We start from the raw sequence: 26,621 nt of genomic DNA on the forward strand, positions 1-26,621 counted from the left end.
TTGACCTTAAGAGCTGACTGCCTTTCAAAAACAAAACTATAAAAGAATAAATCTCAAAATGCAAGAGTCGTGTTTGTGACATTTTGCTCTTCTTATTACACTAGGAAGGACTTCTAAATCCCTAGCCTGTAGGAGCCTATTGTAAGGTTTAGAAAGATGACAGTTTCTTTATAATTCTTTAAGAAAAAAAGATCAGTGACCATAAGTTAACTCTCGCCACCTGAATGATGTCCAAACTACTCACATCACAAAGTACTAAAATGGCTTCCAATCACACACCAATCTTCTTGTATCAAATAGAAAATTTACATACATTTTTAGTGGGTAAACTTTTGGGGAATTGTGTACAAATGTTGTCTCATCTAGAACACAGGACATTCCCTAAGGGCTGAGATCTTGTTATTTTTTGCTTCTGTATTCACTGTGGAGCACATTTGCAGTATATAATTTTTTACATATTAAATAATAATAAGCCCCTAGAAATCCTGGAGAAGCACACCAGCGATATCCTTGCCGGGGCTGCAAGCAGTCCCTGTGCATCCCATTATTACCTCATATGGCAACTAGTTTGTATTTGGGTGATTTCCTGCTGCCAAGAATTTGCAGTTGTGTTTGTGAACCATAGGAACCATCTACTGCACAAGTTCCACCAAAATAGCTTTTCAGATATTTCAGTGATTCCAACCCTCTTCTCCAAGACTTGTATCATTTGGCAACTTTAATCAGATTCTGAATTATCATGGGAAAAAATTCACAATGTATGTACCCAGAAAAATACCTATTTTTAAAAGCTTATGTTGCACCCTTAGATACAGAAAGACTATGAATTCAGTGGTGTCAATATCCAATCCAGGGAGAGACTGATTATTCCCAACTGCCTATAACATCATTTTTCTACATCTTTCAGATTCTCACAGGAAAGTGGCCTCATAGAACATGGGTACATAATAGTGTTCTTCAGTAGCAGTGGGCACACAGTGCAGGAACTGAGCAAAGACTCCTTTGTCAGGAATCCGAAAGGCGGAGAGAACTGAGTCATGTCTCTCCTTCTCAGGCATTGTATTCCTTGCTTTGTCGGGAGTCCCTGTTATCTTATTTGCCTGCATTTAAAAAATAAAGTTGCATAGCACCATAAAAGGAACATATAAAAGTATAAAATAGTGCACATGCCTCTGTATTTTGGAGCTGTAATGTGGTCTCTATTACATTAAGAGGCATTGTTTTAATCTCCTAGAATAGGAGCTCATTATTTAGTAATAATATTTTGTAATATAGCTAAAGTAGTACTTTGTCCTAAATCTAATAAAATCAAATAATTGTAGGGCTGGAAAGATCATTTGAGGTCAATTCCCTGCCTTCGGGCAAAAGTCAGCACCACATTTCAACCTCATTCTGATGCTATTCTGCAAGTTACTAGAGGATACTTTTACTCTTAGGCATCATCTTAAATTTACTTTTTTTGTGCTTCTTTGTCCTGATTATTGATGAAAATGTTTAATATTTAACATAGTAATAATGCTAACAGAATATCTCATTTTAGTACCAAACAGAATACCAACCCCCTCATAGTCACTGATTCTCCTAAATAATTTGCATTTGAGGCCTGGGTGCAGGAGAAGGGCAGCGATGTGCTGTGAGAGCTCTGCTGCCCCTGCCACTCAGGCTGGTTCCTGACAGGTCAGAGATCATCGCCATGGTTATGGTCTTAGATACAAATGTCTAGGGAAAGTCTTGAGGCTGTGGAATGCCTGGGGGCAATTAACTGATGATTTTTTTTCTCTGGGCACCCACTAAGAAGCCATATGACTGAGATGCTATATTACCTGCTCACTGACCATGGCAAATCTTGTTAAAGTGAAAATAGATGCCATTTGCTGTTTCCTCTTCAATTTTCAGTTTTGTCATTTGATCAGGGAAGTTCATCCTTGTGTTAGGCAGGATTTGTTCTTTTAATTTGATAATCTTAGGATGTAATTGTTTTCTTAAAAGTTTCTACTTGCTAATTTTTTTAAGTTTTCGAAGTTTTTGTTTTACATTTATATTTGAAAATCATTTTCCTAAACTACCCCTATTCTAGACACTAGTTTCCTCTGTGTTTTCCTGAATTTTATGAAAATGTTAACTAGAAACTTGACCATAGTTTTTTTTCATAAGCCTTGGAAACTGTCTATGTAAGTGACCCAAGCGTATGCATTTGAGTCAAGTCATTGCATCTCAGAACTGAAAAGAACATTAAATGCCAGCTAATCAAACACTCTCATTCTAAAAATTATAAAATTAAGACCCAGAGATTAAATTAATTTTCTGAATCCAATTTATGAGTTAGGCAAAACTATGACCCTGATCTTCTGATTTCTAATTTAGGATTTCTTCTACTTCTACCTTCTTCCCTAACAATTCCATGTAGGTGTTGAGTATAATTATGGATCTTACTATACTCATTGTCCCCAACTATTGTAGGCAGAATGATATGATCCCTCCAAGACAGATATATCCTAACCCCCAAAACACTTAAACACATTACGATAATGGGCAAAGAGGTGTTAGTGTTGTGGATGAAATTAATGTTGCTAAGCAGCTAAATTTAAAATAGGTGCATTATCTGAGTTGTCCAAATAGGTCCACTGTAAACACAAAGGTCCTTAACATTGGAAGAGGGAGGCACAAGCAGAGGTCAGTGATGCCATGTGAGAAGGACTTGACCCTCTGTTGCTGGCTTTGAAGATGGAGAGGAGAGCAAAGGCCCAAGGACTGTGCCTCTAGCAGCTGGCGAGGGCAAAGGGTCAGATTCTCCCCTAGAGCTTCCAGAAAGGAATTCAGCCCTGCTGATTCCTTGATTTTAGCCCAGAGAGACCTATGTTGGACTTCTCCCCGACAGAAGTGTAAAGTAACAACTTCATGTTGTTTGTGGTAGTTTACAGCAGCCATAGAAACTAATGCACTAACAAAGTACTAATGATGGCTCATCAGAAAATTTTCTTTCCACAGAATAAATTTTAAAATCTGTTCCTTTTCTTAAAAAAAAAACCAAACAAACAAAAAAAAACTACCTTAAGAGAGTATTGAGCTTTTGCTAGGAAGCAAATATCAGTTAGCATTATTTTATTTCATTTTCTATAAACAGACACAAGTTCATGCCCAAGTTAACCAAATGAAAGAGAGACCAGGGCGGGGGAGGCGCAGAGGCTGACTCAGCCATACTTCTTCAGAATGCCCTTGGGTCAGGAAGAAGAGAGGTAGACTTTTGATGTGGGGCTGAAAGTCTCGGTGTGTCAGATTAAAACATTTCAAGGCTTGACTGTGGTTAACAGAAGTTTCTGCTACCTGGCCTCTGCCCATAATATTCACAATGCTGTGATTAAGGACATTAACGCTCATAAAATTTTGTCCCTTCAGAACACACTTTCCATTCAAAAGTAGCAAAGAAATGAAGGCACATATACACACAACCTCAGGCCTGCCTCTGATAGTAGGAACTTTCACCTGAACATTTATAGAAATAAGCAGGCCTCAAAAGTTCTGTCACTAATTTTCATATTACCTTGCTACAGAACCATTCTTAGATTACTTTAAACAGTTGAAAGACAGGCAGGCAGAAACTAGGTCTTAAACTCAGTATTCTTTTGTCTAATAAATCTTTTGCTTATTAATATTTCTGAATTTCCACCCATCAAGATATTTTTCTCAAAACTATAGAGAAAGAACTCAGATGACAACTGTCCCAGTTTACTTAGGACTGGGTAGGTTCCTGGGACATGGGACTTAGTGCTAACAACAGGAGTGTCCTGAGGAAGAAGGACCACAAATAGGACTCAAGTGCATACTTTTGTGTGGCATCCCATGGCCTTCACCTAGAATGCGCCTGGTACCAGGATAAAACATTTTTCAAGTGTTGGGTCCTAGACCACCCAGGAAGAGCCTGCCTTGCTCACACTCTACAATATCTTTCTCAGTAATGTATTCATCATTTGTGAAAATCAGCTCAAGTTGAAGGACATTAGGAACTGTCACAGAACACAAGTGACTCTATGGAGAATGTATTGTACCATCAACTAATGCAGCGGCTCTGGGTTTTCACATGTGTTCATCGGGAAATACACTTATGTTCACAGGAGCACCCATTTTGGTTTATTGCAGGGTATTGATAAGCAACCTGAAATCTTTGCTGGAGGCTCAGTTTGATAGCCACGTCCGCTCAGCTGGACACAATTACGAGAAGTACAACAACTGGGAAACGGTATGAAGTGCACACGATTTAGTCAGACATTCCTTTGGGAGTCGAACCAAGAATGTTACATTAATCCACATGGTTCTATTTGATAGATAGAGGCTTGGACTCAACAAATTGCCAGTGAGAATCCAGATCTCATCTCTCGGAGTGCAATCGGCACCACATTTGAAGGACGCACTATGTACCTCCTCAAGGTAATTACTTTTAACCATGACCTTGCCAACTCTGAGGGCTTTAAATCAATGAATTCTACACATTAACATCTGTTTCACAGACATGCTCATCCCAAATATTGTTATAATTCTTTCCCCACCTATATCCCCCAGGGAATCAGATTCCCTGGCTTCTTTTATCATATGTGGATTTTTAAATCATTATGTTGATTTATTCAAAAGGAAAAAATACAATAAAGTAGATGCATTATAAATTTAACCACACTCCTCTAAGATGATCATCTACCTTGATGAAATTCTCCTCTCCCAGATATAGTTTGCAAATCCATTTGCTAAAGAGGTTCACATCAGACAACGTTACAAAGTGTATCAACGATTTGTTTCTGTCATCCTCTAACACCATTTAGGTCATATAATTGTAATGAAGAACATAAAAAGACAAGGAATAAGTGGGAGATAAGGAAAAATTCTTACAAGATTAGCAACAATCATAATTACTTCTAATTACTTATCCAGTCTTGGCCATGTCGCTTAATCATAGCAGCTGAGAATAACCTTCGCGTGACAATTAAGCAGAGTAATCAAGCATCTTCTGAAAATATGAGCTTGTCAAGCTTCATAAAAATAATAAACAGCTACGTAAGCCTTCAGCTCAAACACAGTGGGTGTGTAGAGGCAAGAACATACTGTGCTAGTATTATGTTTTAACTTAATCATGGGATATATCTCTTGCTGGTATCAAGTTTCACCTGTTGAGTTCAAAGCTCAGAAACACAGTGAATGTGAACCCCTGAATGTGAAGAAATCTGAGTTTTCCTTTTGTTTGCAATAGGTTGGCAAACCCGGACCAAATAAGCCTGCCATTTTCATGGACTGTGGTTTCCATGCCAGAGAGTGGATTTCCCCAGCATTTTGCCAGTGGTTTGTGAGAGAGGTCAGTATGTAGAATGATTTGGGGCAGAGGGTAATAGAAATTATTTTACTTCAATCAATTCCTTATAAGCTAGCTATAATAAAAGAATAATAACAGAAAAATTATAATTTTAAGTTCCCATTTTTGGATATTAGTTTCAACTTTCACCAAAAGAACTTAATAAGGCAAGATTTTTAAAATAAAACAGAAAATTGTATTTACTCAAATTTCACTCACCTGAACTTTCACACCCACCTTTGGTGGAGAAGCCAGTTGATAGTATAGTGGATAAAAGTTAATGATTGTGTATAAACCACTAACTTGGTCATTACCTCCTGAATAATAATGATTGCATGTTTTGGAATAGAAGAAAACAGTATAAAAGGGGGGTGGGTCAAGGGTGGGAAGTGGGGATGGCTGGGGTGGGGGGAGTGGCCGGGAGAAAATGGAGACAACTGTAAAAAAGAAAAAAGGAAACAGTATAAGTGGCCCCTACTCTAAATGATATTGTTTTCATTCTTTATAATTATAACAATAATATGTATTTGAAAGTCTTTTAAAAACTAAAATTTTTAAATTTCCATGAGCCCTATTGATATAAATAAATGATTAAATAAATAAATAAAAGGGGAGGAAGGAACAAGTCTTTCTTACAGACTCACAACTAATGGATGTACAAAGAATGAGCAAGCTAGAAAATCACCACCAGAATACCACAGGTGTAATCAACTAAGGGAAATCAATGGATGAGTGTGAAAATCGGGAGGTAAAATTTTAAAGAGAAACAGAATATTTACAGTGTCAAAAGTATCCCCTCAAAAATATGTATCAAATTATAAAGGTAAAATTGACAGTGAAGAAACCTAACAAAACTACCTTAATCAAACGATCCAGGTTACCACCACCAGTATAAGACAATCAATACAATGTACCTTCTTACACTACCCACTGAACAGACACGTCATCTTTGTGGTATTCTTCCCGAAAATGCATAACCTCTCTCTAATTAATTATTTTTTAAAAATCAGAGAAGCCCACTGAAGGGACTTTCTGAAAAAATAACCAGACCAGTACTCTTCAGCAGAAGTGACAAAGCCGTGAAAGACAAAGACAGACTGAGGAACTGTCTCAGATAAGAGGGAACCATGGAGACAGCACAACCAAATGCAATGTGGGGTCCTAGAACAGAAAAGGGGCGTTAGTAGAAAAACTGGTGAAATCTGAGTAAAGCCTGCAGCTAAGGTTTATAGTATTGTACCAACGTGCGTCACTGTGACCAGGCACCATGGTTACGTAAAATGGTAACGTTAGGGAAAGCTGACTGAAGGGTGTGTGGGACTCCCTGTGTTTGCAATCTTCTGTGAGTCCAAAATTATTTAAAATTCAAGGTTTAAGATATTAAAGTGCTTTAAAATATGAGAATACTATTATATACAATATAATTTCTGTGAAGCAGTTCTGTATCTATTTGCATGGTTTTGGTTCCCAGATGTTTTATGTATCCAGTTGGTACCATTTAACTTCAGTGGGTGTCTCACCATCTGCCCTCCAGAAGGAAAGAACTTTTATCATCACTTTGATTATCTCGAATTGTAGACCACTGAAAGAACATGGTTCTATAGCTCCTGCAACCTAAAAAGCCCATGCTTTACTCTGTGTTATTATACTGAACATACACACATAGAGTCACCAAGAGTATTTAAAAACTATTAATCCATAGAAGTCTTAAATATCGTAAAGTCTATTCAAGCAAGCCTAGGGAAGCCTAAAGTAAAATTTAACTTCAAAACAATTCTGGGGCTGAGAGAGTGTGACTAACAGAGCATAATAAATTGGCATGAGGCCCTCATTCACAGAAAAGTGTCCACATTACTTATCATGTAGAACCAGTCCAGTCCCTTAACAGAGTTCCATTCTGAAGAAAGAAGGGTAAGAAGGAGACTTCCATCATTGTGTAGTTTGGAGCCTCAGTGAGAGGCTCCCCAAAATTCATCAGTCCAAACTCACTTTATAATGGAAGAATTTCTCATTTTTCATCCATGAATGGACATTTTGGTGAGACCATCTACAGGAGGTTTTATAGAAATTAAATAAATTTTCAAGATGATATTATGAGAAGCATGCATAGCCCCCACAGACATTCCTTACTTATGAGAATGGGTCTCACCATCATATCCTGCTAACTTTGGAAAAAAAGTTATTGCAGTTACTATTGCAAAGGAAATGTGAATATACCCAAAGATATGTCCAGAAAAAGTCCAGCCATTTTTTAAAGATTGTATTTATTTATTTCTAGAGAGAGGGAAAGGAGGAGAGGAAGAGAGGGAGAGAAATATCAGTGTGTGGTTGCCTCTCACACCCCCAACTGGGGACCTAGCCAACAACCCAGGCATGTGTCCTGACTGAGAATTGAACCAGCAACCCTTTGGTTCACAGGCCAGCACTCAATCCACTGAGCCACACCAGCCAGAGCCAGCCATTGTTAATATAACAAGAATGGTGTGACATCCATGTAACCTGTCAGCCAAGGAGAGTGGACTGGAATGTACATGCATGAACTTCACTGTACTAGTCAGTGGAGGCAGTAGATGCCATTGAGTGATCATGTGTACTATGTGGTTGTTGCATTCAAAATGACCGAGTGAGTAGAGCAACAACTATGCATCAAATTTTGCATTAAGCTTAAACATTCCTCTGTGGAAACTATTCAGATGATTCAGAAGGCCACAGCCACGAACATCTGGTGATTGGCAGCTTCATCATGTGTGAGCACCCACTCACACATCACATCTCCTGCAGAGTTTTTTTTGGAAAACATCAAATCACCCAGGTGACTCAGCAGCCCTACAACCCAGATTTGGCATCCTGTGACTTCTGGCTTTTCCCAAAACCAAAATCACCTTTGAAAGGGAAGAGATTTCAGACCATGAATGAGATTCAGGAAAATGATGGGGCAGCTGATGGAAATTGGAAGAACTGTGTGAGGTCCCAAGGTGCCTACTTTGAAGGGCACTAAGGTATCACTGTCCTATGCACAGTGTTTCTTGTATCTTGTATCTTCAATAAATGTCTCTATTTTTCATATTACATGGCTGGATACACTCTGGACAGACCTAGTAAGTTCTTCAGTAGTCTTTAATTTTGTTAAATCTTTATTCATCTTTAAAGTTAAAATAAAAAATAATTATATGGGTTACACAGAGACAAAATAGAGTATCCTGAAAACAGAAAAGTTAGAAATAAGTATTTTAAACAAAACTATCAGCAGTATTTTGCTAATTGCTTTTTAAATATTAATAACATCTACTTAATAGAGAACAATGCTTTCATTACCAAAGTCAACATTCATCTAGTCTACGTAAATTTTAACATCATACATTCCATTTTTTCATGAAATTCTGCTTCATATTTCATGTACAGGCTGTCCGCACCTACAAACATGAGGTCCACATGACAGAATTCCTTGAAAAGTTAGACTTTTATGTCTTGCCTGTGTTCAATATTGATGGCTACGTCTACACCTGGACAAAGGTATATGAACAAATACTGAGAGGCACTAATCAAATTAAAACTAACCACTCTATTATACTTGTTCTGACCATATAACCTACTTTCAGGACCGAATGTGGAGAAAGACCCGCTCCACAAATGCTGGAACTAAATGCATTGGCACAGACCCCAACAGGAATTTTGATGCTGGTTGGTGCAGTAAGTATCTGGATGACCATTTTGCATCTGTTGAGACGCATAGGAGGAAAAATAACATACGAAACACAACAGTGCCTAAAAGAAGAAGAATTACAACATTTTATAGTTTAGAGTTCTAACTTCTGAAAACATAGATAATAAAGTTTTATTTATTCAGTCAATTAAAATGTATTGCATGTTCTACTGTGTTCCCGGCTGTGTTAAATGCTGGAAACAAGACTGAACAAACAAGACATAACTTGTGGAAGAGCTAATCTAGCAGAGACCATCATTAAATAGTTATTTAAATAAAATTGTGATATAATTGTAATTTTGTGATTTGATTCTCAGAAATGATTACAATGATATGGAAATTTCTCATGGCTACTAATTTTCTTACACTATATTGTCTGATTGTATAATACTACAGAGGGAAACATTGCTGATTTCACACACAACTTATTACCCTGTTAGCTTAAAAAACATACTAACCTAATCTTGTGAGTAAATGTGTACATATTTTATAATGTGTACATACATGAGGATGATCATAAATAGTTCTGTGAAAACCACTTATTTTTAACTCTAATTTGAAAGTTTGAAACATGCCCTGTGAGAACTTCAATAGATGATGACTTACCAATAACAACAATATATGTTTTTTCAGAAGTAGGAGCCTCTCCAAATCCCTGTGATGAAACTTACTGTGGAACTGCTGCAGAGTCTGAGAAAGAGACCAAGGCCCTGGTGAATTTTATCCGCAGCAACCTGTCTTCCATCAAAGCGTATCTGACCATCCACTCCTATTCCCAGATGATGCTTTATCCTTACTCCTATGATTACAAACTCGCAGAGAACGATGCTGAGTTGGTAAGTAGTCATGACAGTAGATATGGTATTTCACTCTTGAAATTTTTTACATTTTCTTTTTGGAAAAAAAAAACCTGTAAGAACCATTTCTGCACGTTCCATTAATGAGTTTAGTAACAGAAGCAAAAACTTACAACAGATTTATAGGGGATCTAGAATGAGCTATATAAATTAGCTAAGAGAAATATGATTTTGATGCAGGGAATGGTCCCCAACAGGTGGCTTATTCACTAACCTTCAGAATGACAATAGTTCCACCTCCTCCTGCCTCACCACAACACTGACTCACACGACGATTTCGGAGGCCTCTGGGATAATCAACCAAGTGCCTTCATCTCATACGTATTCTTAATCACAAAGTCAATTTCATCAGGTTACCTTGAGCTGGATCTGACATCGGCAGAGCATGGCAGATGTCATTAGGAATGTGGCACATCTGGTTGACTTGGATTAAGTGATGAGATCCTAAAATTACTCATTTCACTGTTTGATTAGGTGAGACACAAAAGTAAATCAATCAATGAAAAAATGATGTGAATGAGTCCTTACTAGATATAGGAAATAATGTAAAACAATTAATATACCTAACTCAAGAACCTAGCAATCTTCTTGGAGGATCAAGATATAACTATATGAAAAGTTAAATTATGTAATTAACAAACACCACACATGAGTGCATATTTTCTTAAAAAGCAGATTTGAATTCTTCAGATAATTTTTTTTTAATTTATGAAACATCTGGCTGCCAGAAGTTGGGACCAGTGATCTGAAAGAACAAGTATAAGATTTACAGCATTTGAGTGATGCCAAAAACAAAAGTACCCCACTTAGTGACACAGGCATTTGGCTTACCTAAATACACAAATTTGAAGACCCAGTAACTTTAGCAACCGGGAATTATTGTTTTGTACTTTCAGACTCAGTCTTTCAGAGACCAAATCAAACATGTAATGCTGTAAATATTTTGTGAAGAGCAAAATGGAAAAATAACTTAGCCTCTTAAAAACAATGATAGCTAATACAATAGTTAGCCAGGTCCTTCTTTAAAAAAAAAAAAATGCTATTTTTCAAAAAGCTCTCTGTTTTCCCTATCTGTAGCCAAAACACAAAGGAAAACACCATTAGTTGGAACCATTAAATATTTCAGTTTGCCAATTATACTCAGTCCAGCAGTGTTCCCAGTGGGTGCTCACAGGCTTGCCTCCCAGAGATGGGGGTGGGGGGTCAGCTCTTCATTGCTGTCCCAGATTTCTGGCCACCAAAGGAGAGGAGGTAAGGTGTGTTGTTTGCTTCATTCACGTGAATATGTTTAAATTGTACTACATTAGAAGAGAAAAGAACAAAGACATAATAACTAAGCACTAATGAGTTAATAAGTAAAATAGTAAAACTAAAATTATAAGCCATATTAAGTGTAACAATAACCAGAGTATCCAGTGTACTTAATAGCAACTAGTTTTAAACATAAATTCTAAAGACTAATGCTTAAAGTATGCTTTGGAACAGAAATTCTTCACAAAGTTTCAATATTCTTTCCTAATTTGAGAAAATATTCAAGCTCTTTTAGATGAAAACTTCATCACTCCATACAACGGTAACATAGTATCTGGTCTACTCGGAAAGCCCACAGATTATCCTTCTTAAAAAAAATGTCACCTTGTACTTTTAGAACCTTGTGAATAATTTTTGCTGCTTCCTGTGGTAGTTTCATTCAGGAAAAGACCCTGACCCAGAGCTGGCAGGTCTAGCGGGCCAGTTCACACATGCCCTCATGGTGGGAAGGCATTCCCTCACAACAGTGGCCGCCTCTGCTCCTCTAACAGCCACTTCTTCATGGAAAATCAAGGAAAGAGAGGGAATAGTAAGACAGATATTAGAAATCCTGCCCTTCAAAACTGTTTGTAAATTTGAGTTAGCAAAAAAACATAACAAGCAGAAACATATGAAAGTAAAGTTTTCACAACCTATTGTCAGAAAAAGCAAAAACCACAAAATAATCTTATCTTGGATATTTGTTTTCATATTCACAAAATTAATACATTCAAGGAAAAGTACACTCTGCTTCTCATCTTTTTTAGAGTATAAGAAGATAGGTGACTACAAAGTAATTATACTGATATCACACTCATCGATTTCAAAGTTACTTTAATTTCCAATAATTTTTTCTATGATCAAACTTTAGCCTAGTAACTTAAAAGAAATATTTAAATGCCACTAGCAAAATCTAAGGTAAATGTTAGCTGATTCATTTGGAAATCTGAATTTAGTTTGGCACTCCAAAGCAACTTTAAATCTTTTGAATGACTAAAGATCCTTTCAATCTTTTTCTTATTTTGTGTAAATCCAATTCACTTACTTCCTAAGGACATTGTGCTAGAACTCATAACTACAGCATTGTAACAAATGTATGTATAGCCAAAAGAGAATTTGAGTTTCTCAAAAAGAGCAATATTAGCTTTTTCATGGTTGTTATTTGTAATGAGGATATCAAGGAAGAAGTAAAAGTCTTGATCTAAAAAGATGAATGTTCCATCCAAATCTAATGGCTCCATATTAATTCTCAGTTAAAAAAAAAAATGTGACCCCAGAGCAGAAAACAAAAGGTAGGAAAAAATTAATAGGATAAATTCTGGGCATGCCACATTATTATAGACAAGTCAGAATTTTCTTAAAGGAACGCTAAGCAGATTTTTGTCTTACACAAAATTTATGTGTGTGTGTATATATAGTCCCCCTTAAAGAGGACTACGTGGCACTGTTAATAGCAATTATTATTATTATACCACTTCTAAGTTCAAAAGCAGGAACCCAGAAAAATAACAGGTCAACTAAGCATCCTGACCCACTCCCCAGACTGACCAAACAGAAAGCCGATGCGCACTCACTCTACAAAAGTTCACCAAGGGGCATGCATCTCACACCACATTTCTGCATTAGAAGCACTGAATTTTATAGCTGGAAATCTTGGAATGTCTCTGGTTGTTTTCTCATTTTCCAGCTGAGACAATAAAAGCTTGGCTGAGTCAACAGTAGTAATAGAGGCAGCCTAGGGCCTAGAACTATGGGATCTTGAAGAATTTCCTAGGCTCCCCCAATTTTCCAAGACAAACACACATATTGGTGTGGCCATGTTCTATGTTGGCACCCCATGTAGCTGTCACTCATCAAATAAAGTCTTTCATACCTCTGTCCTGGGACTTTGCTAAGGATTTACACTCATCAGCTGAGGTACTTGACTTCTTAGGGCTCAATCTTGATGATTGTGGCTGTACTTTCAGGGGTATAGACTCATTTAACAGGAGAAAAATGGCAGTCTTACCGAAAATTAATAAATGACCAAAAGATAGAAATCTCCTCCTGAAGTCTAACACCTTCTAGTCTCGTGGCACCTCACTAGCACTTAATTAAAGTTTCAGTTATGGGCCACCAAGATAGAAATCTAGCACTTCACCCAAGCATGTGAGCCTAGAGCAAGACTCTGATTAGAGAAAAACATAAAAATCAGAGGGAAGAACATTGTGATTCGGAGGTGGACAACTGCAGGGCCACGAGCACACCCAGTCACAGCTATCCCCATCTTCCTGCCTAATAACAGGAATGAGGAGGCCACAGTCCCTCTCTCAGGCAGGCTACTACGGCAGACAGGACTAGAGGCACAAAACATCCACTTCAGGAATTTTCTCAGAATTTGTAATCTCACTTAAAAGACAAAATGTTTTCAAAAAACAACTGCAGAGTTTCTTTGATTAGAAAAACTGGTTGCTGATTTTCCACTATACATTTTAAGCAACTTCTTGGCCTGTTAAAATTCTCCTCTAGGGCCTGGTCAGTCCATGGCTCCTCAGGAAATCACCAGAAATTTCATGGAGCACCTATTAAGTGCTCAGTGTAAACTATGCTTCCTCCGATAGTGCAGGTAGGATCCCATTGGAATGAGGAGACTCGGCTGTGTGATACATACAGAGAAGCACCGAATGGGACTTGCCAACGAGGCACAATATCAGGACTCCGGGGCAGGGAAACGGCAGTGTGTGACAAAGCCATTCAATGAAGGTTACAGAGAGGAGGCCCAGTTAGTCCTGAGCCTTGGAGGATGGGCAGAACTGGGGTGGCAGAGGAAGGAAGAGTGCACTTTAGGCAGGGAGAAGAGCTAACGCATGTACCACAGTGGGACTGAAAATGGAGTTGAGGAGGGAGGGGTCCTGGAGCCAGCGACCTGGGAAATAGGATTGCTAGGTCAAATACAGGACTCTCAGTTTCATTTGAATTTCAAAAAACATCATACAATTTTTGGTGTTTAAGTATTGCCAAATATTGCATGGGGTAGAATTATACTGAAAAAGTATTCTTTATTTATCTGAAATTTAAATTAAAGTGGAAATCCCATATTTTTTGCTATATCTGGCAGCCCTGCTGGTAAAGTGATGTTCCAGCAGGACTGACCTAGCAGTAGTATTTAGGAGACACTTAGCCATTGTCAACACAGGAAAATAAGGAGTCAGAGCACCTTTAAAACCAGTTACCAGCCTTTTTAATATTTTTTCTACAAAATACACTCTTTTGCTGTAATTATGTCCTGTATCTGACTTTCCTTTTAACTAATGTTGCCCACTCCCCCGCCCCCAGGGGGCATTTGGCAGTGTTGGGGAGATATTTTTGGTTGTCATAACTGTGGTAGTGCTTGGCCTGGAGTGGGTAGAGGCCAGCGGATGCTGATAAATAATATTCTTCGATGCACAGGATGGCCCCACAGCAAGAATTACCCAGCCCACACGTCAGGAGTGCTGAAGTTGAGGAACCCTGCTTTAAACAAAGATAAGAACAGAGTCACATTCCCGGCCAAAGGTGCCTGGCTTTCACAGGACCTTACACCCTTCTCACTAATAGTTTACAATGTTCTGCAAATCTGAAGTGCAGGAGACCCTGTCCCTTCCCATTCTGTAGCACTTATTTTTTAATATGTATTTGGAAAAAGCACCACTTCCACACACACACAAAAATCTCTGGACTTTGAAACTTCAGCTGACTCATGCTTCACATTTTCCTTGAATTTTAAAGAGCTTAAAAATATGTCTGTAGATCAGCCAAAGAAAAAATTTGGTTTACATCAGTGCAAACATTCCCACACTCCCCGTGGGCTCTGCTGAGATAGCAGGCCCTGCACCCCTGAGCCAAGCCTGCCCCTGACTCCTCCTCGCCTTTCTCTAATCTAAGGGTTCTGCAACCGGGGCCTGCGCTTGTTTACTCTCTTTCTGTTCCAGAAACATATTTGTTTGTTAAAGCCCCAAAGGCTTTCTCTTCAGTGCCTGCCTGTGGGCCTTGCAGGCTTCTCCTTTTGCACCAAAATTATAAAAGTTCAATTCCTCACTGGTCCCTTGGTTTAGGGTCCCCATTATCACAGGAGGGAAGGAAGGAAACTGCAGTTAAAGATCATTTTGATGCTTCCATTCTCGTAAGCATCCACCAGAGAGATGGTTAAACTAAGGACTTCCAGTAAGGAACGAAGTTCTGAAGAAAATTTCCTTTGAATTGGTTTAGACCTCAAGTCACTTTGGGGCCTTCATTTCCTTGCACTGTAAAAACGGACCAGTGAAAGATTAGAAGGCAGTGTCCCCAGTCTTGACACTGGCTGTGTACATGGAGGCTGCAATGAGGACCATGAGCTCAGTCATGAGACAGGGGATTCCTGATCACATGTTACCCAGGAACACAGGTCACTGGGAAAAAAAACACCCTCACTTTATTCATCTCCGCAGCACCCTAGAGCTCAGAGCCTGGAGAACCTTTACGCTGGTCCTCTGCCTCTTGGGCTTTGAGTTAGATGTGACACTTTAGACTCTCTCTGTCTTTTGCTGCATGACCAAGGCCTCTTTCTAAGAAAACAGGTGACAAAAGAGAACATGCATAAGATGTGGTAGGAGATTCATATCTAAGGATTAATAAAGCCTCGTTATGTTTGGCCTTGACTGAAAGCAAAGTTTTCTCTGAGGCTGATTTATATTTAGCTTTCTTCTGTTCTTTACAATTGGTAAAACCAGCTTCAGCAACACTTCTTTTGAAGTATTCGAAGGCCACAAGGAAAAGTGAAAAAGAGCACAGGATTTAAAGCAAGAAGAACCTAGCTCGAGTCAGCCACTTACCAGGGCTGCGTGCCCTTGGGCATGTTCTTTTATCCTCTCTGAGTTCCAGTTCTTTTATCTGTAAAATGGGGATAAAAATATCTAGCTCTTATCAAGAGTTCTTTGTAGAGTCTAAAGTTTATGTAAATGTTAGTTCTTATTTTGAATCCATTGAGCGAAGAAGATGTAAGATGTCCCTCAAATGACAGGTTATATAGAAAGTGGCATTAATTGGAGTTTTGCAAGATGTGGATCACACTCTGATGTGCAATTGCTTCTGTGGGTCTTTCGTCAGCTGTCTTTGTCCCTTTTTACAGAGCCATACAAGGGAAAGGAGTCACCACTCTAACATGTTAGCAAATGCTGGGATCACCTCCCTCTCTCCCATTCCTGGCAGGGTCAGTCACCCAGCTTGGTGAAACATTCCCACCAAGCCTGCCATCCCCCCTGGCATTCCATTCTGCTGCAGAATTCTGTATCAATGAAATGTGGACAGATAATGTTGGGAAGATAAATGACTAACATTTGTGAAAGTATTTGAATTCTTCAAAAGAAAAGACCCACACTGATTCCAGGGATTTTTGTTAAGATCGTTGGAATTTAAAATATGATATTCTGTTGCTTAATGCCTGTTCTGAATTTTTTGTCTCTTAGCTTTGAGGGGCTAAGAGAAAGGTTTCCCAGATTTAATTTTTTCAGTATTAGTGGAAATAAGTAAATCCACAGCAGAGGTCAATGTCTAAATGTGGCAACCCGTCAGCCATCACTCTATGGTAGCACTGCCCTCCCCACAAGTATCCCAGTCACCACTCAGGTGGGTCACAGTTCAGCCTCTGCAAAGATCAGTCCTCCGCACCCGCATCCAAATCAGGCCCCGAACCTGTAAGTCCTAGAATAAGACTCAATCAACCAACCATGTGCTACATGCTATGCAATCTGCTGAGGGTACAAAACGAATAGCCAAGAATCCCTTCACACAAGGAACTCACCTGGGGGTAGGGGGCAAATAAATGCAAAAAAAGTGATTACAGCACAGAGTGATAGGAACTCTGATAGACGTGTAACCCCTCACAACCCCTAAGTAACCCCTTAGGGGACTCAGTGCTCCCTAAGAGAGTTCAGACAGCTTAGCAAAGACAGGTGACACTGCAAACCACATTTGGAAGAAAATAGCAATTTCCCATGCGAACAAGGAAAGAAAGGGGAGACTAGCAAAAGAGAGAAGGACACTCGAAGTCATAGAGGTAAGGAGAGGCAAGGTCAGGTCTACAGGGATGAGTTCAGGGAAACTTAGCTTGGAAGGAACGAGGGAGGCACAGCAAGCCTGTGAGAGAAGGGAGGCACCAGCACACACTCTTATGCAAAGAACGGAGGCTCCCCTTCATTAGAAGGTGAGAGTCACTGAGAGATGTGATGAGGTGATGCTCGTAAGATGAGTGATGAGGTATATACCCAGATGAGAGAGCCCCTGAGGAAAAGGAGGGCTAAGGCTGAGGCATATAAACTAAGTGTTCCTGCAACATGCACCAGTGACAGAAGCAAGACAACGGTGGCTTTAAGATAACATCAATCTTAGATATTGCTTCAGCATCAAAGGCAGAGCAGCTGTTTCCAAGAGATGCCTATGAGGCTTACAAAACACTTGGTTATCATTTTGAGAAAAGGCAAACGGAACTTTTCTGTGTGATCTTAACAGTAGTACATGGCTAGATTGATAAGTTGATTAAGTCAAAAAAAGTAACAGATCACGAGTAGGTTTTGTTGGATAACTCAAATATTATGTTACACCAATATATATATTGAGAGACTTGAAGGTCAACCAACGTACAGGAGTTCTGCAGATGAAAATGATCTTCTTGTCTTAAATCCTCTCTAGTCTTTATAAATTTTCACATTTGGGACTAACCCTGGAGAATCATATATCTTTTTGTTTCCAGCTTTATTGAGACATAACCGACATATTACAATATACTGGTAACACGATTATTTGATCTAGGTGTATATTGTGAAATGTTTACCACCCTAGTCAGCACATCCTTCGCCTCACATAATTACCCTTTTGTGACTGTCGTTACGATGCGGGTGTGAAAGCTCTATGCTCACAGCAGCCTTCAAGTGTTTCATACAGTATCGTTAACTGTGGTCACAGTGCTGTACCTGAGATCGCCGGAACGTACTAAAATCATATTTCCTCTAAATAAAAGCAGTAATTCAAGGCTGAAGGGGAAAAGTAAACAGATGAAAAGCCTGGAGAAGGTAACTATGGGAGGAATAAAAGTTTTTTTAGGATCAAATGTTCTGCCTTACAGAAAAATAACTAACTAGAGATGGCCTTGGGTAAAGGCAAGTCAAAGACATTGCAGAACAGTAAAACCATACTGTTTACCTGCCAAAAGAATTAGTACCTCACCGTGTTTCACACGCTCAAAGATGGCTTGCTCTGAGTGGTGTACAATGTTTGCAGATCGTGCCTATTCCTTTTGGCAATAGGCCCTCATGGGCGGTGAGAAGACCTAACTGCAGTGTGTTGGTCAGAATGAGACTGAACAGGAGCTAGACACTGAGATCACGGTAGCACAGACTCCGTGCAGTGAGAGGAAGCACGTGACAGTCTACCAGTTTGGAAAAAAAGGAAAGTGAAACCCTAAAATTTTCAAGTTACCATCCATAATTCTGAGAATAATAAGTTAGCTACAAAAAACTGATTGCATCATCTCAGTTGACCAAACCAAAAACATCACGCTTTAAATTTTATAATTCTTTTTAAAGTTCCTAATTTACCACTTGGTTGATGAAGCATGGACTGTCTGGGAGCCGGAATCCTTGAAGTCTTACAGACACGCCCTCATCAGTTTTACACAAGACTCCACTAAACGGGTTTTAATATTAGAGAAAGAAGTAAAGGAAGTTGCTACAGTACAAATAGAATTATTCTGCTTTCATCCCTAACCTCACAGTTTTCCAAGCATATGTACAAGACAAAATTATGATGCCAGAGTATGAAATATAGCTAGTTTCATAGCCAGGATGAATTGTGGCATTTTCTCTCACAGTAAACGGATTTTCAAATCTGTATTCCCCAGACAGCCCATGCAGGCCTTGCTTCTCTAATGATTCATTTAAACAGGCGGTGTGGCAGTGCCTGTGAGAGCGCTTACGGCACAGGGAGCAGCGGGGCACAGAGTCCTCCCTCTCCTGAGGAACTAAGAAGTGCAGGGACAAGCAGGCCACGGGTCCTTTGAGAGGGTGATGCCATGTCTAAGAAAAAAAGCATACACATAAGTTAATATTTTCTACTTATTCTAGAATTCAAATGTTCTGCATTTTGAAATAGAATAAATGTTCTCTAGTTTTTCAGTCTAAAGCTCTTCCAAGGTGGAACTACCCCACATCCTTGCCACTGCCAGTTCCTAAGCATTTCTGTGTGGGACTGGGGACTGCACTGGCTCTTCAGTCATTCGTACAAGCAGTTTCTAATGCCCCTGCCCCAGCTCCCATTACCCTGCCATGGCTCTGTCTCGACTTCATAACCTGCCACATTTCCAGGGGATTTGTGTTTCTGTTTGGGGTCACTTTGGGTGTGTCTGATTTTTGTTTGTTTGCCCGTCATAGACACACAACCTCTGCACAACCATAAAGACCTCCTTTCCTCTCGCTTTTCCCTCACAAGCTCCAGAGACAAGATAAATTTGCCAAACTAATCCTGAGACGTGACCTAACTTTTAATACACAATAACATTTGCTATGTGGATAAATGTGGATACCTGGGACAGTTACAGATTGCTATGGCCTCATTTCTCTAGCCTGAACTAAGGTTTTAAAAAATTGTTTAACAAGCCTAAATACGAATTCCAACAACAAAAAAAGACCAACTAAGTTGTAGGTAAATAAAAAAAGAAAATGAAGCAAAAGATTGTCCTCTGACTAAAACAGAACTTACTCCCAGAACTCAGATTTTACTATAACAATGATTTAAAATAAATAAACTAATTCTCAAATAGTTGGGTAAGAAGAGCGCTAACCATCCTCAGAGTTGCAACAAATAGTTACTGAACAATCACTAAGTGACAAGCCCCGAACTAGACCCTGAGGCCACTAGGAAACAAAAGACAGAAAAAGTCACTGAGAACTCAGAGGCCAGTAAGTGGTGTTGACACACTATGACACATTGTGCGTGTGACAGAGGGAAGCTCAGAGTGACTGCTTGGGGTATTCGGGGAAGGCATCCTTTCGGGGCAATCACTGGGATCACATGACTAAGTTCGATGGAAAAATTGGAATGGGTGCTGATAAGCATGAAACATTAACCAGAACTGTGACTTACAACTCTTCAATGTCCTCAAAATAACGTGTGGGTGTTTGTTTGTTTTTCGTCAGTGTGTGCTTCGATTTACTTACTCACCTACTGCTGGTCTTTTTTGCAGAATGCCCTGGCTAAAGCTACCGTGAAAGAACTGGCCACACTGTATGGCACCAAGTACACATATGGCCCAGGAGCTACCACAATCTGTGAGTCTGGGCTTCAGAACTGTGCGGAGACCCCATGCCTAAAAAGGCAACAAATGGTTCCCAGAGCCCTTTCTTTTTGATCATTTACAGCACATGGCTTCTGCCGGACAGTGAATTTTCTATAAAATATGTCATTGGTTTTCTGTTCAGGAAACATTCGCTCTCTATAAACACCTATTGAGCATCTATGGTGTGGCAGCCCCTTACTAGGTCCTAGGGAAGAAAGGAAGGGTGGAGAAGAGGGAAGGAGAAAAGGGAGGAAGGGACCAGAGCACAGTCTTCAAAGAACCCACAGCAGGGAAGCAGAGAATGTGAACGCAGGTGAGATGCCTGCTACGACAGAAGGGTGCAAAGGAAAGAGCACACCCAGGACTAACCAACCCAGCCCATCGTGCCAGCGATGACTACCCAGGATCGTGCCCCAGGAGCTTTGTCTAGGACAATTGCTTGAGGAAAACATAAGAGGGAGTGTTTCCCTGGCTAGCCAGTCACTCAGGCTGTGCAAACAACTGGACAAAAGACACACAGCAAGAGACCCAGTTTGGGGCTAGACCCCAGAACCTTGGACTTCACTGGGAAGGCACATTCTGCAGGCTCTGTTTTCAATTTCTACCGATATTTTTCTTTGCCCTTGCGTGATCTCTTTCTGCCCTGCATCTGAAAGGACTAGAAATACAAGGAAAAAGACCCAGTCCTGTCATCAAGGGGCCTCCCATGCGATTGGACAGGCTCCAATCCTAAGGCGCTTTTTTAAAGCTTTATGTAAAACACAGTTTTCTGTATTTTTGTCCTTTTTTAAACTGCTCTGAATCCAATGGGGTATACTATTTTTAAGGGGTTCTAGCAGAAATAACCCATCTATTCATATATTGAGGATATCTTGTCTCCTTTATACTGTGAGACCTGGGAGGGTGGAGGCATGTCTTTCCTGTGTCCTGACTTCCCCGGAGTTGAGCCAATGGCCTGCTGCGCAGGGGGGCTGTATGTCATTGACTGAATTAAATAGATGAAAGGAAGAATGAATGAATGAGGGAACAAATGAAGAACAAATGAATGAATACATACATAATCTATGTGGCAGTGACGTCACAATTGTTAATGAATGAATGCTTCATCTATGCCAGGACGTATGCTAGACCCTGAGGAAACAAAAGGGAAGGCACAGCCCTGCCCTCTAGCTGCCCCATTTCTTCATGCAGCACAGTTTCTGCAGGGTGTGGAGTCCTGTCCTCTCACCAGTCATCACACAGCTTTTCCTATTTTCCTAGGAGATATACATTCTTTTCCCAGAAATTATATATGTTTTGTAAACAAATTACAGACAATTAGCATAGTTTACCGCAGCCTACAGGCACAGTGAGAAGTTTGTATATTACAATTACATACTTCCTAAGGTATTAAACACATCATTCTTACAAAAAAGGCTTAGAGGTAACATTGCACTAATTTTTTTTAAGTAGCCCCCATATATTTTATGATCCAGATTACTAGACAACTAGCCTCCCTATTTTATGTTGCACAGTGAAACATTTGCAATTATAAAAAGGAGCTGGCATCTTTAAAAATTTCCTTCCTAGATGTAAAGATTTTTCCTGCTGTTTGCACATTTTAGATCCTGCTGCTGGAGGCTCTGACGACTGGGCTTATGACCAAGGAATCAAATATTCCTTCACCTTTGAACTCCGGGACAAAGGCAAATATGGCTTTATCCTTCCTGAATCCCAGATCCGGCCAACCTGCGAGGAGATGATGCTGGCCCTCAAGCACGTTACCAGCTACGTCCTGGAGCATCCATACTAGTCAAGCATGCGGAGAGCCTTAGTTCAAAATGCTCACTCTTTCTGTCCTGAGTTCTGATTTCTGTTTTCCTAAATATTTCCAGATCCCAATCCTTCTTTTAAGCTTCTGGGTCTATTAAATTACTTGGATCTTTTAATATTTGCCATAATAAAAATGAATCATTGTAATTGCAAAACCTGACAGTTACCTACTTCTTTGGGGGGGGAATGATGTGAACAAATGACTGAGCAAGCCGTGCACAGAAGATGACATGGGTCAGCACACACAGGAGTTCAAGTCCGCAGGGTGTCAGCCAACACGGGCAGAGCACAGAGAAGCACAGGCTCTGATGGGGGCTTGCAAGGAAGAATAAACATAAGGGGAGATTTAGGATTATAAACCATAGTTTAGGTGAGAGGACCCCACCATGGTTTAGCTTCCATCTCACTCAGCTCATTCAAGTTATTTTCTGACCTGTCTACTGCATGCCAAGCACTTTGCGAAGCAATTGAGAACAGAGCAATGAATGAAAAAGAAAGATAACATTTCTGCCCTCAGTGGTTGTATAGGCCATTTGGAAAGACAGACCTGAAACAAATATTTAACTTACTATTTAATAATTCATTAATTTACATTAAGCAAGTAAGTGTTGGAATAAATAAATAAGTAAATAAATAAATAACATTAAAAGATCTACCTACCTGATGTGGGGGAGAAGGCTCTCTCAGGAAGTGCTGAATCCTGAAGATTAAGTCACAATTAGCTGACAAAATGAGCACCCCTTTCAGGACCTGTGACTCTTCAGAACCTGAGAGAAGAAAGCCAAAGAGGGTGAAGCTTAGCCAGCTGAGGACAGCAGGGCATGTGTATGGGCTGAGGAAGGAGCCGGGGACCATGTCAGGCAGGTCATCTTACGGATTTGGAACATTGTTCTAGGAACAATGGAAAGCAATTAAATACATTAAGTTGTAGATGGCAGGATCAGTTTTTAAAACACCCACCAGGCTAAGGTGTGGGAGGCAGATGAGAGGTAACACATTAGGTGTCCGGAATCCCGGCTGCACCAAAAGTCATTCCATGACTTGAAGTTTTCCAGAATCAGAACTGAACATGCTAACATTGGAGTGTATTGTGCAAAGGTCAAATTTTTTAAATAATATGTATTTAATTATAATTCAAGGATCTCCCTTACTTCTAATTCATAATCAAATATGAACTTATTATTTTCTATGCGATTCAAGGAAAATAAAACTCCACATCTAGCAAAGTATGTTAAAATATCTATGATAGTGTTCTATTCAAAACAAGAATTCTACTTTGTGCTCAGCAACAAAAGAGCACACAAGAGCCCTGCCCGGTGTGGCTCAGTTGGCTGGAGCACCATCCTGTAAACCAAAAGGTCACAGGTTCTATTCCCACTCAGGACACAAACCTAGGTTGTGGGTTCGATCCTGGGTCAGGGCACATGCTAGAGGAAACCATTGATGTTTCTCTCTCTCATCAATGTTTCTCTCCCTCTCTCTCTCTTTCCCTCTTTCTAAAACTACGAGCATGTCCTCAAGTGAGAATTTAAAAAAAAGAAAAAACCATAGGGGAAAAAAAGAGAGCAAGGAATAGAGTATACAGATATCGACTTATAATGTTGAACACCTGAAATCTATATAATGTTATTAACCAACATTACCTCAATAAAAAAGTAATTAAAAGTAATAGTATGTGACAGAAAATAAAACCAAAAAGAATCCTCTGAAGTACTAATGGTTTGTTTAGAAGTTGTCAAGCTGAAGAATGATTAATGCATTAATTGTCCACTAGATGGTGGCAGTGAAGCTGCTACAATTTGTCAAGCAAACATCAACATAATTTAGTAACACATTATTTAAATAAGATACAAAGAGACATCTTACAGGCAAAAGAAATCCCCATAAATTCTTAAGCAGTACTAATGGTAATTTAAAAAATAGCTGTAATGTAGCTAAATTATCTTTCCCCCATTCCAATTTAAGTTATATCCATGCTGTGAATTGGAAGGCTAACTCAACTGTAGTTACCTGAGTGAAGTTTTCTTACTGGAGGTGTGTCTTTCAGTTCATAGATAGTTTAGTTCCACAGCACACGCCTTTACTTGCCTCCCGCAGATAACATCGACCCCTAAATAAGGGATGCTGTGACCCAAAGTTCAGAAATTAAGTGAGTAAACCATAAAGAACCCTCCAAAGTCCCTAAATTGAGTGCTTTGAAATAGAAATTAGGAATACGGAAGGGCTTTTCTAAAATTACAAGGAATTTTTAAGAAGAAAAATAAGGATTGGGTGAGCAAATGCACAAATACTCTCATTCACAATCCCATGTACCTGAGATTTCCTGCACTGGAGACACTTTTGCTATATCTCTTGCCAACTGGCAAAGAGTGTCACTTGCCTGAGCTAAACTGAAAAAAAAAACAAAAAAACAGAAAAGTCTGCTTTATCCTTCCCAATGCAGTGGTGCCATATGCCCTCCTGCTCAGCTGACCAGAGACTGCAGAGGGCACCAGCCCAAACTTGCCCCCTCAGGAACCCCTGGCTGTTAGGGCATCTCTTCTCCTCCCTTCTTTAACTTACTCCCAGCCCAAGAGCTCAGGACAGGCTCTGAGCTCTTCCTTCAGTTCCACATTCTCATCTCCCTCAAAGCAGCAATTAGCCAGCAACACAGGAATGGCCCACTGAATCTCTCTTTTCTCCAACGGTTTGTCTATAAAATAGCAAGACTGGTTTTCCAGACTGGAGTATAGAAGTTCTACACACCTAGGGCCACATTCCATGTGTTTATCTGCTTTTGCCAACTAACCATATGAACTGGTGGGAGAGAATTTCAGGCCTACACAGAAGAGAAGGAGTAATCGTGACAGTTAATGAGGTTATTTGGGTGCCCAATGGGGTCTTGATGATCCTCTTGGGTCATCTCATTTGAGAAGGCAGTCACTGTCCCCTGGCCAGGTCTGACACTGCCTGAATCACACACCCAGGCCTTTGTCCAGAGATGCTACCTTGGCTACAACACTGAGGACACGATTCTCTGCAGTATTTTGCAAGGCAGCTTTGTTTCAATGTTATGAATCCAACATCCACAGTTAAAGGTAACAAATTTTTCTTTCACTGTGTCCTTTATGAAATATCTAAAGGTATTTCTGGGGTGTATTGGACTGGATTTAAAGTCAGAGAAGTATTTGAGAGATCTTAATAAATTACAAGAGAATTCTGACTTCCATTTTCTAGGACATTTTTCTTGTAAGAATATGGTCTGAAAAATATGCAGAAAAGCATAGTTTAAAATATAGTGATATTTTAAATTGTGGTTAGACATATACTACTGAAAAATCCTAGGAGTACAAAGATCCAGAAAGATGGAAAATTATTGGCATGTGAAGCTTCAAATTTAAACCTCTTTTAAAAGTGATTAATTGAACCTATGAAACACGTTGTCTTACATAGTCAGTCCTGAAGTGATATGGTATCCAACAACTTTCCCAGCCCATTCATATGCCAAGACCTTCTATGAATCTTGCTACAGTAATATAACGTTGTACTGACCTGGGCTTGTCAAAAATCTATGACCCGTTCTGAAAAAAAGCGTCAGTATATTCTTGTGCTCCACCTATTGTACAGTTCTTCAGAGGCTAAATAGATTGGGGAGAAGTGAGAGGTCTTAAAAGCATCACATATTTATGTTGTATTCTAGAAACAGGGAACTGTCAATACGCAACAGACATTAAAAGGTCAAAGATGTATTTATCTTTGAGTCTTATCCTGAGAGATATCTGATTCTTAAAACATTTACCTAGATCCCAAAATAAAATAGAGGTATCCTTCCTACTTGACCTAAAAAAAGATATAGAAGCCTTTTCTACACAGTTTTAAAACTAGTCACACACACACACACAAAGGATTCAAGAAATATATCAGAATGTTAGAATTCACAGATTTTTCCATTGTCTTCTTCCAACTTTCCTATATTTTGCTAAATTATTTTCAACGGGCATGTATTACTTTTAGAATCAGAAAATAAAATTCCAAACAGCAAAGTCATTACATAAAGAATTCTTGAGGGAGTCCACAGTGACACAAGTATAGAGAGATATGTCACCCCCAAAGGTCACAGCAGCCACTTTAGTCTACCATGCAATCTGTGCTGATACTCTTCAGTTCTGCAACCTGCCAGTGGCCAACTGTAAGCTGGTTTACAGAATCTGACGATTTTGTCAACCACCAAGAGGTCACAGCATGTTTTGTAGCACCTGCCATTCACCAAGTCCCTTACACGTGCGACCTCATTTAGTCCTCACAGCCACTTTTTAAATG

General features: G+C 39.5%; 1 protein-coding gene across 1 annotated transcript in view; it reads left to right on the top strand.

Annotated features, from left to right (window-relative positions):
- Positions 1-22,477, top strand: part of CPB1 (carboxypeptidase B1) — a 40,527-nt gene extending 18,050 nt beyond the window's left edge. The window contains exons 4-11 of the mRNA XM_024556316.2: positions 4,138-4,237; positions 4,324-4,425; positions 5,237-5,338; positions 8,738-8,848; positions 8,935-9,025; positions 9,672-9,874; positions 20,418-20,502; positions 22,115-22,477. Of these exons, the coding sequence (XP_024412084.1) occupies positions 4,138-4,237; positions 4,324-4,425; positions 5,237-5,338; positions 8,738-8,848; positions 8,935-9,025; positions 9,672-9,874; positions 20,418-20,502; positions 22,115-22,302 (982 nt within the window). The 3' untranslated portion in view covers positions 22,303-22,477. The remainder of the gene's footprint in view (positions 1-4,137; positions 4,238-4,323; positions 4,426-5,236; positions 5,339-8,737; positions 8,849-8,934; positions 9,026-9,671; positions 9,875-20,417; positions 20,503-22,114) is intronic.
- The last annotated feature ends 4,144 nt before the right edge of the window (positions 22,478-26,621 follow it).

This window comes from Desmodus rotundus, chromosome 2 (assembly GCF_022682495.2).
Source record: "Desmodus rotundus isolate HL8 chromosome 2, HLdesRot8A.1, whole genome shotgun sequence".
In the NCBI taxonomy this organism is placed as follows: Eukaryota; Metazoa; Chordata; class Mammalia; order Chiroptera; family Phyllostomidae; genus Desmodus; species Desmodus rotundus.